This window comes from Monomorium pharaonis, chromosome 5, assembly GCF_013373865.1.
Source record: "Monomorium pharaonis isolate MP-MQ-018 chromosome 5, ASM1337386v2, whole genome shotgun sequence".
NCBI lineage: Eukaryota > Metazoa > Arthropoda > Insecta > Hymenoptera > Formicidae > Monomorium > Monomorium pharaonis.
The window spans coordinates 5,433,740-5,451,852 of NC_050471.1; the positions used below are offsets into that span (position 1 = coordinate 5,433,740).

Here is an 18,113-nt window from a genome sequence, read left to right on the forward strand (position 1 = left end):
ATATATTAAACAAATAAAAATATCTAACAAATAAAAGTATTTAACCATAATTTACTATAATAACAAATTAAGTAGTTATTCAATAAATATTATCATAAAAAATATTTTAATTCGTAAATTTGTAACTATTTATACATATTATTATATTGTAAAATAAGCGCAAGAGTACAATCTTAAAGAACGTTTTTATAAGTTTCTTTTCATTGCGCATTATATTTAGAATAATGTCATTTGCATGTTATATAATAAAATAATCAGGAAGTGATATTGATTAGAACAAAGAAACGCTTCGGATAAAGAAATACCTTACGTCATATGCAGACGAGACATTCAATCGTAAATTAATGATAACAATATTCTACAGAAAGTCTGCTCAAACGAGAAAATGTCGATTCTTTATAAAATAATTAAAAGAAAAAAGCAGATATATGTATACATTAATTCTTCAATTTGCGCAGAATATCCGTTTCAAGTAGTTTTTTACATGATTTAAAATTACATAAATGAAGTCTGCTAATGCAAAAAAACGTAAGAAAAAATCCATATATGTTGTACAAATTATAAAAATAATATACATTATATATATATGAAAAAATATTGATAAAAATTAAAGAAACTGTTTCAATTTTATTAATTGTAGTTATGAATACTATACTCCAAATAAGAACTTTGACTTACTAATTTAAAATAATTGCAATAAATGCTATAAAAAAATATACTTTTTGATTGCGTATAAAAAATATATAAATATATTATCTATTGCATAGAAACAAATCAAGGATAAAAAATATAAATTGCAAAACGTGTGTGTATAATATGTTGAAAGAAATTATGATATTAAGAATAAACAAATTATTCTTAATTTCTTCGAATAGGCTAAAAAAAATTCGCATGTGTGCGTGTGTTCTACTTATTTTATTGATTTTCTAACAACGAATATTGGCGTCCTAAACACGTAATCGCACGCGATGTTTCACGCAAAACACGAGAAACCAAAGGAAAATTTCTTCAAGGATTTCTGCGTATAACATTAATACGAAATAACAAAAATGGATATCTTAATACGAAATATAATCAAAATCTATATCTTTCATCTAACTGTATATCATTAATTTTTATTCTTTTCTGAATAAGAAGATAAACTAATAGATTATTTAATGAATAAATTTACGTAATAAATTTTTTCAAAATTTTCTGAAGAATCGGTAATCTAAGAAATTGATGGCGCGATAATATAAGCTACTGTAAGCTACTATCGACGGTCGTAAACAACTATAATTTGACTGTTTACGACATTATTCGAATATAGATTGACCAATCAAGTGATTACGCGGTCAGGCAAGGAAGAGATAAAACTATCCCATTATTATATCATTGACACGAACTTAGACACAAATTTTTACTTGTAAAATGTCACGTGTTATTTTTAGATTTCAATTCATTACATCAATACTTTCTTGTCAAAAACCTTGTTGATGATAATGTATCACAAATTTATAAAATTTCTTGATATCATGCAGTCTGTGACTGTGCAAGATTATGTCATTCATGTAGAATTCGTGCAATCAATTTTTATAGAATTTTTTGAGGAACGAGCTACTTCAGCCCGCAATTTTATTTATTGAGAACAGATTTTACAGTTAGATTGATAAGCACTATGTAAATGTCGCATGTAATATATTTTCGACCAGCACGAAACCATGAAAATGTGACTGTGATACATATAATTACCTACTAAGTACAATGGAGTTGTAAATTGGAAAAACTTCTTTTGAAAGACTGAAAGCAATATATAATGAATAGAAATTTATTATAATTTAACGTGTTTTTAGTGCAAAAAGTATTATATAGAATATGATTCATATTCATATTCATATTATGCCTGATTATACTACAAGTCTGAATTCTTATGTACACAATTTGCATAAGTCGTGTGATAATGTACAAAATGCCTTACTCATCTCGTAATTTATTTCCACCTATCGTGCGCGCACATGCACACACACACACACACGTACACACGTACATTAGTAAATAACTACCGCTACAAATCAGAGCAACTATATAGGTGTTATACGAGGGTGTTTTGAAGAATAAGAAACCTCGACACCAAGGTTACCCGAGCAACCTTAATCTTTTTTAGATGCAGTAAGAGAAACCACATATATGCATTTATTTTATAAAAAGAAAACAGAAGAAAGGTATCGCATGTCTGTATCTAGTACATGAGTCAAGTGTCACGACTTTACGGGTGTTTTGGCGACAAGCCGATGCGATCAAAGGTGTGGTTTCACCTTGAAGTGTTGCTAGGGTTGGAAGTTCCCTAGGCAGGTAGAACCCCGGCAATATTCCATCCCTTGTCGGTGGACTTAAGCATGCGCAACGTTGGTAGTGGTCAGCGTTATTGAGTGGCCGGTCGTGGGGTGAAGATATATGTGCAACTTGGCCTGTACGGTCTATATCGGTCGATTCTAAGGACATTGTCCAGTCTCTGAACTCCCCCACAAGCCAGTAATGCCGCGGCTACGCACGGCGAACGATCACCAAGTTTTCCTCGAGTTTTCCACGGGCAGCAAAACCGCCGGTTTGCCGCCGGTTTTGCACAGTACGTATTAAACGTGAACCGGTTGTTGAGAGGCATCAAAGGCGATATAATTTCAAAGAGCTTTAACTTCGATGTTATAAACACGCGAGCGCAATTTTTATGTTTGTTTGTAAAGCATAAACGCGATTATGTGAGACACTTTTTGTTTATAACTTTGATATAAAATAACGTGCGTCCAAAATGAGTCGGATAATAATAAAAATAAAAGCTATTTTCAAAAGAGTCGGTAATCTAAGTAATATATGTGTAAATCGCTCACTATATTTTTGATATACTGTAATTACGTTCTTAATCAAGAATCTTCATATTTTTGTATTTCTATCAAGATTAATAAAAATACTTTTTCTCATCTCCCGTGACTTCTTACCATTAACTTTCACAAAACTTGTTTGCATCATGTTTTGCAATTAAACAAATTTGCTTATAGACCTCTCGTGACTTCACCGGTGAATAATTAAAGAAATAATTACGAACGCCACGTTTACGTTTCAGCGACTGTCATGTTCTCACTTTACAAATACGGAGAATCAATAAGCGATCAATAGACTAAGCTTTTGAGCTTTGAGATAACAGCTTCTGAGATTTTCAAGGCGCAATTACTTCCCCCTGCATAATATTAACGCATAACGGGTAAAAAAATCGTTTGTATAAAATATAATCTTTAAACTTTTAAAGGGGAGCGCTAAACACGACGCGAGATTTTAATCCTCTTCGATCGATTCATCATGTCCGCTGTAAAATCGGACATCTGAAGAAATCGGAAGGATGCCAGCCGGTATTTCGACTTTGGCGCCGACATCGACGGATACGGGATCTTTCGATTATGAAACGAAGGATCCGCCGTCCTTCACAATCTTACAGAAGGATGATCTGGACTCGAGTCTGCCACTCTTACACGTCAATGAGGACGATGAGATGAATGCGCCGCAACTCATCAATTTGGAGAACATGAAGAACGTGATGAAGAATAATCTCTGTAATCGCAGACGCATCAGCAAATCCAACGAACATCTGGTCTTGGCTAGTCTACAATCGAATCAGGTCAATCCTCTGAGGAAAAAGCATCAGAGTAAAAGTCAGGATAGTTTAGAGTTAGTTGAAGAGAGACCATATACAATTAAACCCAGCATTGTCTTATCAACGGAGAATTTCAATGAGGTGCTGAGCGCAAAGCTGAAAAAGATTCAAGAGCAAGCTGAGGCCGAGCAAGGCCGCAAGTCGCCCAAGAAATCGATCCTGCCGCAGAAGAAGCCGTTCATTACGACCGTGAAGACAGGAGAATTTCTAATGCCGCCACCGGAAGTGGCGGCCTTGCTCGGCATAGCGCTGCCCAGCAAAAACGAGGAGGAGGCGTCGGACGGATGTCCTCTGAGGAACAGATTCAAATCGCTGGTATCGCTAGCCAAGAGGCCGGAGGTACGTCATAGTAGCCACAATGCCAGATGCCCGGCCGCCCTAAAGGCCACCGTAGACTTTTCCCTCGGCATGATAAACGCAACCACCATCGCCACCGCCTCGACCTTGAACGAGCAAGCGAGGAGGTTCAAGAGGAGCGAGCAGGTGTAAGTGACGTTGAGAAAAAGAGAGAGAGAGAAAGAAATGAAATGTAGCACAGTCGCGTTATAAATATCAATTAATCGGCATGTGAGTGTCGTGATCGTCTTCTTAGAGTCAGGGGCGGTTGCAAAAAAAAAAAAACCGAAAGAGAGAGAGAGAAAAGCTGCCATGATAAAAATATGAGTGAAAACTTGCGAGAAGTCTCGCGCAAAATATTATTTTTCAAAAAACCCTTTGTAATCTTTTTAGATACAAGGTGGTATTTTATATAGAATTAAAATATTGCCTGTAATACCTTTTAGCTTACTGTTTTTGCTAGGAATATTTAGAAGTAGCATTAAACTTAGATCATGAAGTCACCCGCCCCTGTTTCCATTAGATTTATTTTGTATCGTTCAGAGCGACGATACAAATTTTTCATTCCAAAGAACATTTCTATTGCAATTTGTATTCTATTTTAATTTAATATTAATCTTATCACAAAAATTAAATATTTACGAACTGAGGTAGACATTGTTGGAATATAATATAATCAACCTACCAGAAGAGAAATTCGCAAAAAGAGTCAAATCTAAAAGCGTGACATATGTCTCCGAAAGACAAAATGCGATAATGAATCGTGCGAATAATAAGATAATGAGAGGCACTTCGAGAGTAGGAAAAGCGTGTATAAGAAAAGCGGGAATTGTTTTTCTAGCAGATTCCCCCAGACGCCGCGTGCTTTACCGAAAAAGTTGGAACCGATCGAGGGCATGACGAATATGCTGCCGAGACTCCGCGGGTAACGAAAACAACTTACAAGTGGCACCACACTTATTATTAGTCTTTTAGTTGACAGCAGCTGCTTTTTCCCTGCTTTTTTTCTTCTCATCGACCCGATTTATTCTCGTGGTCACTTGTTGTCGCGTTTATCTCTAAGTCTATCGTCGCTCTTTTGGTGCACCATATTCTTGATTTTCTGTTCATAGAACAGAAATCGTGTTCAACATGAGTGAAATTGCTGTCCTCAACCAGTAATAGTAGAACCTTAAAATCTCACATTGAGGACCAAATCCAAACTTCAAGTATATGTTTAAAGTTATGAAATTTGAGCTGTCGTGTGAACTTTAGAGCTTTATTTTACTGTATGATTAGTCACTTTCTCCAATTGCTACATGTGTGAATAAAAGAAACTTAAAAACCTAATATGAGAAAATAGATAATTAAAAATAAATGTGAGGAGGATTAATATTCTTAATAAATTTTTCTTCCACTATAAGTAACAATTATTTTTTATAGCCAACTACTATATAAATACAATTAAATCAAATATATAACTACATATTAAACAAAAGCTTTTAATTCTATCGTGTAGTCTGTATTATTGGTTAATCAAATGCATAAAAAATTATCTGTTAATATTGAGTCTTCAAAAATTTTTTTTAATTATAGATAGAAGGGCCCTTCCACAAAAATATGTTGTAAAGTTTTGTTCACCTTATACACTGTCGTGATTGTTATCAAAGCCATTAGCGTGCAACAGAATTGTAGATATCACCGTTGTGATATTTTGTTGCTGTGCGATTAAAACGCATGCTTCATTAAGTGCGAGCAGATAGATCTATATTACGAATATAATCTTTTATAACGGATTATTTCAATTATTTCTATTCTACATAATTTGCTGCGTAACGACACATATAATTTCCAATTTTAATTACTTTATATCATATAAAATAATATATATACATATATTCAGAATTACATTAATTATATTAATTAAATCATATTAGAAAATCTAAAATAATCTTATAAACTGTGATCGAAATTAATTATTATTAATTATATATTATATTATAAGCTAATCTCATACATATGTATACATAATTATAATTATGTGTAAAAGATTAATTTATAATATATAATTAATATTAATAATTAATACTAATTTTTATAATCACTAAAATAGTTTAAGATATTCTATATAATTAAATTTAAATATCTGTTATATCAATTAAAACATTGATAAAACAAATTAAAAATAAAATAATATAATCTGCTCTAGATAATTCATCAAAAATTAAATATATTAAAATAATTATAGCTTTATGTAACACAATTTCTTTAAATTTATTATGTTTAAAGTTAAAACATTGATAAAACAAATTAAAAATAAAATAATATAATCTGCTCTAGATAATTCATCAAAAATTAAATATATTAAAATAATTATAGCTTTATGTAACACAATTTCTTTAAATTTATTATGTTTAAAGTTTGTCAATGTCTATAAAAGCAACGAGTTTCATTATAACTATTACTCAGCATATTCAGCTGAGCTTTTTAAACATGTTTGATGTTATTAAAAATTTAGTTTTACTACAAATCCAATATTATTTTGCAGCGATCAATCTGTTCCTTTCGGAAATATTATGTTTGACCGCCGAGTGGCTCGAGGAAGCACATTCGCTTCCGCTCCTACTCTCGTAAGTACCTAGCTAATTTTTCGAAACAAAATATCCGTATTTTTTCATATAATTCTTATTTAGATCGATGGGGAACAATCGATAGCAGCGAGGCAAGCAGAAGCGAGACGAAGACATTTGGCTAGAAAACGTGCTCAAGTGCAAGCTTGCAGAGCGCTCGCCAGGACGGGTTCGCCTCCTCCGGTTCCTGGAAGAAAACACGAACCAGTGCAAACTGAGACTTTTCTCGAAGAGGTTAATTGAAACTCTTTCATTTATATTTTAATAACTTATTTTGATGATTTACTATGCTTTTCATTAAAGCAAACTAAACATAAACGTGAAAATTTTATAGCTGACAGAAAAACCAGATGAATCCGAAGTAGCCACACAAACTGATTACTTCTTAGAAAAACCAGTATTGCCGAATTATTATCCAGGCAAGGTTGGACAGGATGCTTGTACCCAAATCGAACCCGGAGAAGTATGTGCACTTAACACATTCAAAACGTGACCACCATGTAGGTCATTATCCTCTTTCCTACTGGATAATCAAGTATTTTCTACAACAATATTTTTAAAAATATACGTGGTACTTGTGTGCACTTAGTCATAATTTATGTCAAAGTGATCTCCCAGTGTGATCGTCTGATTCTTAACCCACATGATAGTCACGCCAGCCACAAGAAATTAGTCAAAAATGTGTCCTGTTGTAAACATGTTGATTTATTTTATTACAATAGACACTGATGTTTTATTATAGAACAATCGATCTGCAGAACAAATGTTTTGTATCGTGATATTTCCAGCTGTTCGACTATGATACTGAAGTTCAGCCGATTTTGGAAGTGTTAGTAGGTAAGACTATCGAACAAGCTCTAATCGAAGTTCTGGAAGAGGAAGAAATCGCTGCTCTTAAGGAACAGCAGAGGAGATTCCTCGAATTAAGAAATGCTGAAAAAGCTGAAGAACAACGATTGGCGGAAGAGGAGAGGAGACGTAGAGAAGATAAGGTATCGATTTCCTATTACAATCGTTTGATATTTCAACATTGAATCCTTTAAAACTTTTATTTATTTTCTTTATGTTATCATATATAAAGAGCGAGAAAGTGTATAAAATGTAACAGAGCAAATTTGTTTTCAATTTGCAGGTTCAACGACTAAAACAACACGAAAAAGCGATGAAGGCTCAGCAGGAGACTGAGGAACGAGTCGCGGCTGCGGTATTATTAACAGGATATATCGCCGAACTTTTACCCGCGGTTCTAGAAGGTCTAAAAATGTCTGGCTTCTTATTGGACGAAATTAAAGCTGGTGCGTAAGCTAGCAAAAAGCACGATTTTTTTTTCAAATTAAATATTATTTAATTTCTACCTATTTATCAATTCTACCTCTATTGAATTAATATTTGATCCTGTTCAATCGCCTTGATCCTTATTTGAACAATAATTTATCATGCACATGATTTTCAGATGTCGAGGAAGGTTTTATGCCCTGGTTAATGAAAGAAGTCAAAAAAGAAATGGGTAATATGATCGAAAGCAGAGAATTGTTAATGGGTAAGGCTAAGAGTTGAAAATAAAAAGCTTTAGCAGCCGTAAAAACTATTTCAAAAACCATTTAAAAAATACAGAATAGAAAAAAGATTTATCTTAACAATAATAGCTTTTTTGTGTAGGCAACAGACATGTACCTACAAATGTTTAACAATCATTTTGCAGAAATTATAAGAGAAATCTTGGAAAACCGTGCACAAACATACAGACAGCTTGGTGAAGAATACGATCTTTCGAGAAACAAGAAATTAGCAAATGTATATAACTCGGAAGGAGGGGAAACTGATAACAATTTCGTGAATTACGAATCACCCGTAACGGAAAATAATCATGCAATTTAGCGTAATAAATAATTTGGTACAAAATATATATATTCTGTATATATTTGTGATATAAGGATCTAAAAAAAAATTTATTTTAATAGATAAATCAAAATTAAAATCTCAGCAAATTTTTATTCAACAGTTAAATCAAAATAAAACTAAAATTTAAAAAGAATGAATGTGGAAAATGTGGAAAATGCAAATTATTATTGGATCATAAATATTTAGTAATAGTCCGACGGTAGTTTTTTGGTAATAATTTTAATTATCGATAACTGCACTAGCGTGCATTTTAAAGACATTAATGAGCTATAAAATGAGCAAACCGTAGTTAACTTTTAGATAACAGGATTTACCTTAACCAGCACAAACGCAAACTCCGAACCTGGTACCTTCTACATTAAGCAGTGTACACAGCTGTGCAACAAATCCATCTCCTTCGCTTGCACCCTCTGACAGGTCGCCGCAGCGCTCGCGATCCCTATCGCAAACAGTAACCGCCGAAAGAACGAGAAAGACCCATCAGAAATTAATTATCGATTCTCGAAATCAACGCGGTATATATAATCTCTCTCGCTGTCATAGAAAAAAATGCAAAAGATAAAGATAAGCTTTACCAAAATCACTTTTATCCCATCTTTCTAAACTTTAGAAGATTTTTTTTCTTTGCTGAGATCTTAAATACATGCTGTAATATAATGTAACATGTACTCTCTAAATTTCCTAGAGTGAAACATTACTCTAAAGATTGAAACTTGTGCAATGTTCGAGTGATTTGTCAGAAAATTTAGAGAGTATTACAATATTGTAGAAGACAGATACTTTTCTTATGCAACATAAATAATGTTTGTAATATATGTGATAATAATTAGTCATTATTTTTTTGCAGTTTAGACATGGAAACGCTGCACAATACTTTCAAGAATAAAAACAAGAAGCTGTGGATTGTACTCTAAGATATAATTTATAATTTAATCATGTAATTCTAAAGAAAAATTTAAGTACATATTAAATAAATAAAAATATAAAAACAGTTTCATGCACAACGTATATTTTTCATCACTGGAAATTATTCCCGCGAGTTTGCCTGATTAAAATATTTTTATTTTTTAAGTTGTCTTAAAATTCGCTTCTAATTCTTATTAATTAGACTTTGGTGAATTATTGTACTATTCATATTGAAGAGCTAACACATAGAATATTTTTCTTACATCGAAAATGTACTGTCACTAAAACAGCATATGTTTTTATACTTTGACTATTATTTCAAATAACAAAGACTTTAATACGAAGCGTTTGCATCGTATATCCATGTAAATTAATTGCTTCGACACAAGATTAATAAAATCTTCTAGCACAATTTGCTAAAAAGTGAACAAAATTAATGCATATTAAGCATTTAGTCCAGAAAGAAAATAATGTCTCCTGTATAATACATACACACATGCATTTTGTATTTCTTGTACATATTAAATTATAAAGTATAACATTTTCTTAAATGTATTCATTATTAATAGCAGTGCGCTTTTGTGTTCGCCTAAGGTACGACAAATGCTAAACAGAAATCATTCTGAACCCCCAGACACAATCATAGGCCACCGATACACCGCCAAAGTAAAAAACCTGTCCGCTCCAATCAGGATTAGACCGATCGTAATGGGATGAGGTTTCACGCTGAATTGAGATCGGCACAGTTTTAAAAAGCCACCCACCCTCTTTAACTAAGCCCTCGCGGGTGAGGGGTGGAAACGGAGTGGGACAAGGGGACATATTGTATTGGATTAAATTAAGCAAGGGGACTGCTTTCTCGTACCGTGCATTATATGCACAAAAATTGTGTGCCAAGTGAAACGTGTTTTTCGAGGAGAGGGAGAGGGGGCGCGGTCTACCGCACGTTGAACGAAGAGGGGTAAAAGATGTCCAGTGCACCAGGACTGGTACATCACGAGGGCTCCGACATTATTTTGTCATGTGACCCGTGTCATCTGCATCTTCACGTGATTTTTTCTCACTGCGGATACAACACGTGCAAATTTAAAAACTTATTGTAAAAATACGTGCGCCTTTCGAAACATATTTTACTTTTCTTTTAACTTAACGTTGTTATATAGTAATTTTTACTCAATCAAGATTTATATACAATAAAAATCTTTAAAATTTATTATGTCGTGTAATTTTTAAAATATTTTTGTTGAATGTTGGTTAAGTAAAAACGAAATACTACCGTATCTTAATATTTGCTCGTGGACAATCACGTGAATTGGATTGACTCTTAAAATCAAGTAAACAGTTACTAATGGTTAAATACTGCCTCAAACGCAGGGCGCGCGATCGGGATGAAGAATCTGTGGGGTATTCGGTGGTCACGTGTCGTGTTACATGGCACTCGCTTCTACGGGACATGAGCAATATGTCGATGTGGCACGTGAACAGCGGAAGTGCACTTTGACTTCTCACATATGGAATGCAATGCAAAAAAAATTTGCAAAGTTTCTTTAAAACTACAATTTAAAATATCAAATAAATTGGTATAGATTAAATAATAAAATATAATTAAAAGTTTTCTCTATGTATAAAACTTTATACAAAAATACAAAATTAATAATTATTTAATTATTACTAATAATTAAAGTTGTAATAATTATTAGCAATATCAAAAATAATTGTTTCAGCATATTTTCGTAATATAGTAAATATAAATTCAAATAAAAAATTCTAAAAGCCTTTATCAATAATCTTTAAGTAATTTGTTGTTTATTCAGCTACATTCGCCAGTTATAACTGAGTAGGTTCTAGCGTAATTTGCAGCGAATATTAATAATACATAAGCCACCATCTCGTTCGAGGCAGCATTAGACTTTTGACACTTGCAGAACCGAGACGAATCATCTTTATGACCAACTCCCATAACTTAGGATTTCAGTAAAGGGACACAGAACAATAAGATTGGTTCCGTTTCCCCGTAGCAAAAGGTTCCACGCGCATCTTCCGTCATCGATGATTCGTGCTACTTCAATGCTCTCTTAACTATACCGTTTTTAAATGTATGCAAAATATACTTAACGACGATATAATACAGAAAGTTCATAAAATATTACTATGTCTATATAGATACACGATCTGCATTATTCTACTGTATATATATATATATATATATATATATATATATATATATATATATATGTATATATTTGAAAAAGATGTATATTCATAATAAATAATATACAATAAATAATATATATACATATGTATATATATTATTTATTGTATATTATTTATTATGAATATACATCTTTTTCAAATCTCAATATTTGTTCATAAATAAAAAAAACATAATGATATGTACATACACATAACGAATACTAGTGAATGTTTAAGATTTATATATAATAATTATAACAATAATAATATTATATTCAAAGAATTTAAATGTGGCATTAAAAATATATCATCTCTACAAAATATTGTATTTATAAATTATTATCTCTTATCGCAATTCAAATTTTTCACTACATTATTTATCTATTTTTAATATATAAGAAAGAATTTCCTTAGAACTGAACTTATTGCATTCTCCTATGCAAGACTAAATTGCACTTGCGTCTCCTCGTGCTTCACACCGGGTGCTTGGTACATGGCTTGGTGCGCGAATACAAGATCGCGGAGGGGTGTTTCCGCATAGGCTTATTTTGAACATCCCCCCCACCCATGAGGGTGCAGCGATAATACGTAGATGATAATCGCGATATTAATATCGCATTGGGAAGCGCACACATGCGTGCAAGGGGCCCATTGGTCACGGCGGAACACTTGCTCGCTTGCTGGCTCCGCGGTTGTCTGAATTGCACCCTGATTTTAGAAAGAGACGATCATAGGGAACGACCCTCCGCCAAGCGAAAAACAAAATTTATCAGCAAACTGCGAAAAGGTAAGTAAATAATAATGTTTAATGTTTTGTACAATTTGTTTAAAAGATTATTGCATACAACTAATTATATACAATTAATTTGCTAAACAATTAAATATATATATATATATATTGTTAACAAATTCTGACAGATAAATATCATAATCAGAAAATTATGTATCTCTTGTTACGCCTCCTACTCCAATATTTTCCTAAATAGCAACACCTTTACTAGGACTTTTATCAAAGGTATCCTAAATCTTTCGTACTTCTGTTTCCTACTCACAAATCGTGCAAGGGGCTGAAACACTTGCCGCATGCATTTTAGGGCGCGATAGAATGGTGAAACACTCGTGCTCGAGTTTCCAGCGATCAGGGAGGGGTTGGTGCAGGGGATGGTGCGGCTTGTGAACACTCGTGTCATTCCCTGCTCCGACATCATACACGCGGATGAATCACGTTCATTCATGAAAGATTCGCGGTCCGAAGGAACCATGCCCCTCTTCTGGTTCCAAATCAGGCTGGTAAGAGCTACGCGTACAGCTTCAAAAATATATCTTAAGGCTCCTATACTGATTGCAGTTATCGTGAATTATGATGTCAAAAGCGAAAAGTGATGAGTGTTAAAAAGCCTTCAGAATTCGTAAGATTATTTTTAAAGTCGATAACGGTTCACAAAATATTCAAGTAACAAAATCACAATGTGTATGTAATACGTGTAAAATTCATTTTTATTCACTTTCGAAAGAAAAAATAAATGCTATGCAAAAGATGCTACTTTAATGTTTATATCAATTGTGCATAGGTAATTCATCGCATGGACGATTAATCTTGTCATTGAAATGATAAGTACGTCGTGTTTGACAAAAAAAGCGTTTTACGAGATCATCTATTGCGTACATAAAAAAGAGAAACACACATCGGCAAGATAGCGCCGAAACCTACTGAGTCGATCATTAAGATCGACGGATGATTACACAAATCCGAACGATATCGCGCCTACGCGATCAATGGCCGGACCACCGGGAAGAATAAGCCACTTAATTTCCTAATCAACCGTTGATTCAGATGCACCTTTCGGCCGATCCCTCGCATTGGTAGTATGGAGACGCGTAGTGGCCCGCAGCTGAGCCAAACAATGTCTTTTCACATGAAGCTTTTATAGCCCTATCGAGAGTACCGAAGGTCTGCTTCTAGTCCTACTCTGTCAATCGCGCTTGTGTCTTCATCAAACTCGCGACAACTATACTTTGCAATGATATGCAATAATAAAATCAAGACGTGCATTATGTTGATTACTATTTTTACAAGAATACCTTGTGGATGCAACGTAACCTATATTCAAATTAATTTTATTTTTTATTAATACTTAATAAATATTTAAATGTTGTATATCTCAAATTTTAATTATCGCTTCTTTATTAATAGTTTACCGATATCCGTAACTCCACGTGACGAGGAAGTAACACCTGCTACAGAAAATCCCCAAAAGCGAACCTACGACCAGCTAGCTCCTCCCATTCCATGCGGTTGCACCAACGATGATTCGCAAGCAACCAAAGGGCCTATCTACTGCCGGCCCTAAATACAATTACACTCATACAGAGATGAGTAGAGGGAGGGATACACGTAGCAAAACCAAAATCAGGCACCACCTCCGTAGAGATTTAAAGCCTGCATGAAATGTGTCTCCGCGTTAGTTGATATCTTAACTTCGTGTCACGATTATGTGGCTCATTAAAGTACAACGAATAGTATTTAAAAAAACTTAATACCGTGACAACAAATTTACGGGTGTTCTGCAAAACTTTGTGAAATGTTGTAGTGCAACTTCAATTTCATTTAATATTTTTATTGTAATTAGAAAAATGTGTGTCATCAATATTCCGTGTTATGCGGAAACGTAATTTACAAAAACTGATCAAAGAAGAGTCAGAATTTGTGAAGAGAATTTCAAGGTGGAAAAGTATCCAAGCTTCTCACAAAAATTGTCCTAGAAAAATTGTCGACAGAAACGCGCAAGTAATGTATCCCGTAGTATCGGAATATGAGTCGATAGCAAGAAAAAATGAAGGATCAGAAAGAACTAGTTTGCCTCAAAAATATCAAATATCAAGTACAAAACACTCAGACTACGTCAATTTTCCTATGATCGGAAGGCCTAATTTCTTTATGAGCAGACCGCTTGTTCGAGCCGCTGGATTAATTAAAGGAAACTCTACAACAGAAGTTATCCACGTCAATACGTTATCCGAAGGAAACACGTCAATCATCCAACATGTATGCAGTAAAAATTTTATTTGGAAAAACTAATTTTCTGTTTTAATATTTTCACATTAACGATTATATTTTAGTTTTTTTAATTTAAACTTAAACACTCTATTAAATATTCGTGTTTTAGAGTGTTGTTGAAATTATTGACGTCAGTGGTCGTCTTCACTGTCTGAATGCATCTATAAGCCCATCCTGTTGGCTGAAAATCATCACCTTGGCGACGGATTTCCAAAATTACAACGTTCTACTCACGATTAGCAATGGCGGACTCGTGTTAAAAACAACAAAAGACATAGCATCTGGGGAACCATTATTAATGTGGTTTGATGATTCTATTTTAACGATGTTGAACATTCCATTTTTAACACCGGTGAACTGCAATATTCAAGGTAAGTGCTTTGGAGAAAGATTTATCTAACCTAATTCTTCGCAGATGTATGATATCAATATATAAAAGTCAACACGTAAAAATTGATATGTAAAAATTAATGTACTAGTTGTATTTTTTTATGGCCAAAAATTCGTCTAATAATTTATAACAACTATTGATTTTGTATCATTAATAATTTTTTCAGTTATTACATAAATTTAATTTATTTTTTTAGAATTTATATTTTTAATATATTATGAAATTCTATAGATAACAATATGTATACATAAAATTAATATATATAGCTATATTTTACAATTATTCAATTCTTTATCTATATTTTACATTATCATTATACGTTAATACAATTTAAAAGTATATAAATATTAAAGTTTTGTAGATTGTATAAATTAAATTTACAAAATTCATAAAATTGTCAATTTAATATATTTATAAGATAATGTATATACAGATAACATGCATACAAGTTAAATAAAACTTTTATATTAAACAAGACTAAGATGTCTCTAACAAAAAGGTTAAACATTAGTAATAAAAGTTAAACATTAGTAATGCATAATCTTATTAGCTCATAACTTGATACCAATTAAATTCAAACAAATTTTTAACAAACTTTGATTATATTTATATTGATTATATTTATATTGACGACACTCATAAACGATGATTAAATTTAATAGAAACATTTACAAGATAAAAATTTTTATATGAATTCTAAATTGTATTAATGTATAACAATAATGCAAAATAATAAGCGTATTATTAGAAAATGGAACATATTTTTCTATAAATTATTTATTAATAGATAATTATTTGAATGATTGCAGGTCAGGTTTACATATGCCATAATTGTAACAGCTGTTTCGACTATCCAAATCCTCTGAAACTGCATTTGGCATTAGATTGCAACCGAGTGGATAACAGTTACATTTGGATGCTTCTAGCGAATAAAATCATTAATTCCCCGAGAACGGATTTATCTTTCAGCCAATATGCAGGAAGAAGCTTCACATTCGAGCCGAAACCCTTGTCCATTTCTAGACCGATAGCATTACCGATCAGTATACCAGAGGTACAAACAAATGACGCTACCACTCGCTCGTTGAGGAACGATTCGCCGTGCTCGTCGAATCAATTATCGTCGACATCTTCGAATGGTCCATCACCAATACCACCGTATTCCTCAGCAAAATCCCCGCCGGCAGAGATCTTGCCAAGCTCATCGACCTATAAATCGTCCATCGAGAATGTAGCAGAGAGAAATCGCCACTTAGCTTTGAGATCCTACGAAGCTCTGATACATCAGAATGTCAGGAATAGTTTCATGCCCTACAATCATCCCACCGTACAAGCAGAATTCAAGATGGGGAATCCCGCGGAAGTGGAAGCACTCGCCAGCGACATGGGCAAGTGCAGCGCTGGCTACAGATGTATATTTTGTCAAAAAATATATTCCAGAAAATACGGATTGCGGATTCACGTTAGGACGCATACGGGTTACAAACCCCTGAAATGCAACTACTGTCAGCACAGATTCGGGGATCCCAGTAATCTCAACAAACACGTGAGATTGCACACAACAGGTGACAGTCCTTACAAGTGCAATATGTGCGACAAGGTCTTGGTCAGAAGGAGGGACTTGGAGAGGCATGTAAATTCCTGGCACTCAGAAAGGAACGACGCTAACGTTTCCAACGTCAACGATGGGGATTAAGAGACTTATGGGATTAGAAAATAGAATTTTCCAAAGTCTGTTATAGTCTTTAACAGATATAAGTCTTTATCTCACGCTGTTAAAAAAATGTCATTGTCCGTGATAAATAGATTGCTTAAAGAGAAATCCGATAATCAGTGATATTTTTCACTAATTCTAAATCAATTTTAAATATTAAGATACTAAACAGAAGGATATTACATTAATTAAAATTAATCTTAAGGAGTAATATCGTTCCTCGCTGTTTTACAACAGTTTCAACTATTGAGCCTTTTTTTCATTAAAAATTTTTCTGATTACAATACAAATTAATAATTATAAATGTATTTTTATAACTTAAGCTGTATATTACTTGTTTATAGATATAGCTTTATGAGTATGTTAAAAAAAAAAAACGATTTCTCTTACAGATCTTAATAAAGAAAGTCAATGTATTTATTGTAAGATTGTTGTTGTTGAAAATAAACGCTTATGCATCATAAACTGTTCAATGTTTTAAATGTACAATTTTCTCAAATCGTTTTAAATTCATTAAAGTATATTCCTTTTGTAATAATGATATTCTCAATTATTTACAAAAAAAAAGAAAGTATCAAACTCTCTCTGAATAAATATTTACTGACAAGCAACGTAAATCGTGATTTAAATATAAGAGTATTTTTTTATTGACACAGCTTTTGCATTAATATCCAATTATACTATGCACTGCCACTTTAATCTTAAGTTTAACTTATTTATCATCTTTTTCTAGTTCTAATAATTAGAAAAAAATAAAACCAGTTAAATTAAGATTAAAATCTACATGATAGAAATAAACATAAATGTGGTTGTGATGATTTTAAGCAGAATAAATATAAATAGATCATCGTGACTGCGGCAGAAAATAATCACATCTACTATCATATGTTTTGATTAATTCATACGCGCTTTATAAAAATTTTATCAACCAACAATACGATCGCACGGAATTCACTTGACGAAATTATCATGTTATCGCAACATACTGTAATAGATTCGTCATTGAAGTTTCTAGCACGAAGTCTTTGTTATGTCAAAGACCTCGAAGTAATAGTCATAATTAACTTTCGCATGCACGTCAATAATTAGTCATGTAATAATTCTTAATAAATTCACTCACCACACTGCAGTTGCGTTGTTGCATCGTCGTTACTGCTTCGGCGAATCTGAAAAAGAGAGAGAAAAAATAAGTATATACTATACATATCACGAAAGATTTACAGGAGTGGTAGATCTTAAGAACATAACAATCTCAGAAATAGCATTTTACTCGCATATTAATCGCCAAGATCTTCTCTTCATCACCTTGAAGGCACATACTT

General features: G+C 32.9%; 2 protein-coding genes across 6 annotated transcripts; both read left to right on the plus strand.

Annotated features, from left to right (window-relative positions):
• The first annotated feature begins 1,654 nt into the window (after positions 1-1,654).
• On the plus strand, positions 1,655-9,533 carry LOC105837680 (radial spoke head protein 3 homolog B). 5 transcript variants are annotated; one of them, XM_012682652.3, is made up of 11 exons: positions 1,656-2,605; positions 3,281-4,167; positions 4,860-4,943; positions 6,546-6,627; positions 6,691-6,861; positions 6,962-7,090; positions 7,416-7,619; positions 7,760-7,922; positions 8,081-8,167; positions 8,330-8,521; positions 9,377-9,533. In XM_012682652.3, exons 2-10 carry the CDS (start codon positions 3,371-3,373, stop codon positions 8,503-8,505), a joined length of 1,893 nt encoding a protein of 630 aa, XP_012538106.1. In that variant the 5' UTR covers positions 1,656-2,605; positions 3,281-3,370; the 3' UTR covers positions 8,506-8,521; positions 9,377-9,533. The 5 variants fall into 5 exon arrangements, with proteins under 5 accessions (XP_036143161.1, XP_012538106.1, XP_012538107.1 ...); XM_012682653.3 differs by having other exon boundaries at positions 1,657-2,605; positions 4,863-4,943; XM_036287268.1 differs by having other exon boundaries at positions 1,655-4,167.
• Positions 9,534-13,823: 4,290 nt separating this feature from the next.
• Positions 13,824-17,328, plus strand: LOC105837678 (gastrula zinc finger protein XlCGF53.1). Its single transcript, XM_028192682.2, has 3 exons — positions 13,824-14,674; positions 14,796-15,057; positions 15,887-17,328. The coding sequence occupies exons 1-3, from the start codon at positions 14,288-14,290 to the stop codon at positions 16,771-16,773; spliced, it is 1,536 nt and encodes a 511-aa protein (XP_028048483.1). The 5' UTR covers positions 13,824-14,287; the 3' UTR covers positions 16,774-17,328.
• The last annotated feature ends 785 nt before the right edge of the window (positions 17,329-18,113 follow it).

What these genes read in the sequence shown, in the direction of transcription:
- LOC105837680 (XM_036287268.1), top strand. Translation starts at nt 3,371, where the DNA reads ATGCCAGCCGGTATTTCGACTTTGGCGCCGACATCGACGGATACGGGA. An exon ending in CTGAGACTTTTCTCGAAGAG is followed by an intron (nt 6,862 to 6,961) that starts GTTAATTGAAAC and finishes AAAATTTTATAG; the next exon opens with CTGACAGAAAAACCAGATGA. An exon ending in CCCAAATCGAACCCGGAGAA is followed by an intron (nt 7,091 to 7,415) that starts GTATGTGCACTT and finishes TGATATTTCCAG; the next exon opens with CTGTTCGACTATGATACTGA.
- LOC105837678 (XM_028192682.2), top strand. Translation starts at nt 14,288, where the DNA reads ATGCGGAAACGTAATTTACAAAAACTGATCAAAGAAGAGTCAGAATTT. An exon ending in ACACGTCAATCATCCAACAT is followed by an intron (nt 14,675 to 14,795) that starts GTATGCAGTAAA and finishes TTCGTGTTTTAG; the next exon opens with AGTGTTGTTGAAATTATTGA. An exon ending in GGTGAACTGCAATATTCAAG is followed by an intron (nt 15,058 to 15,886) that starts GTAAGTGCTTTG and finishes GAATGATTGCAG; the next exon opens with GTCAGGTTTACATATGCCAT.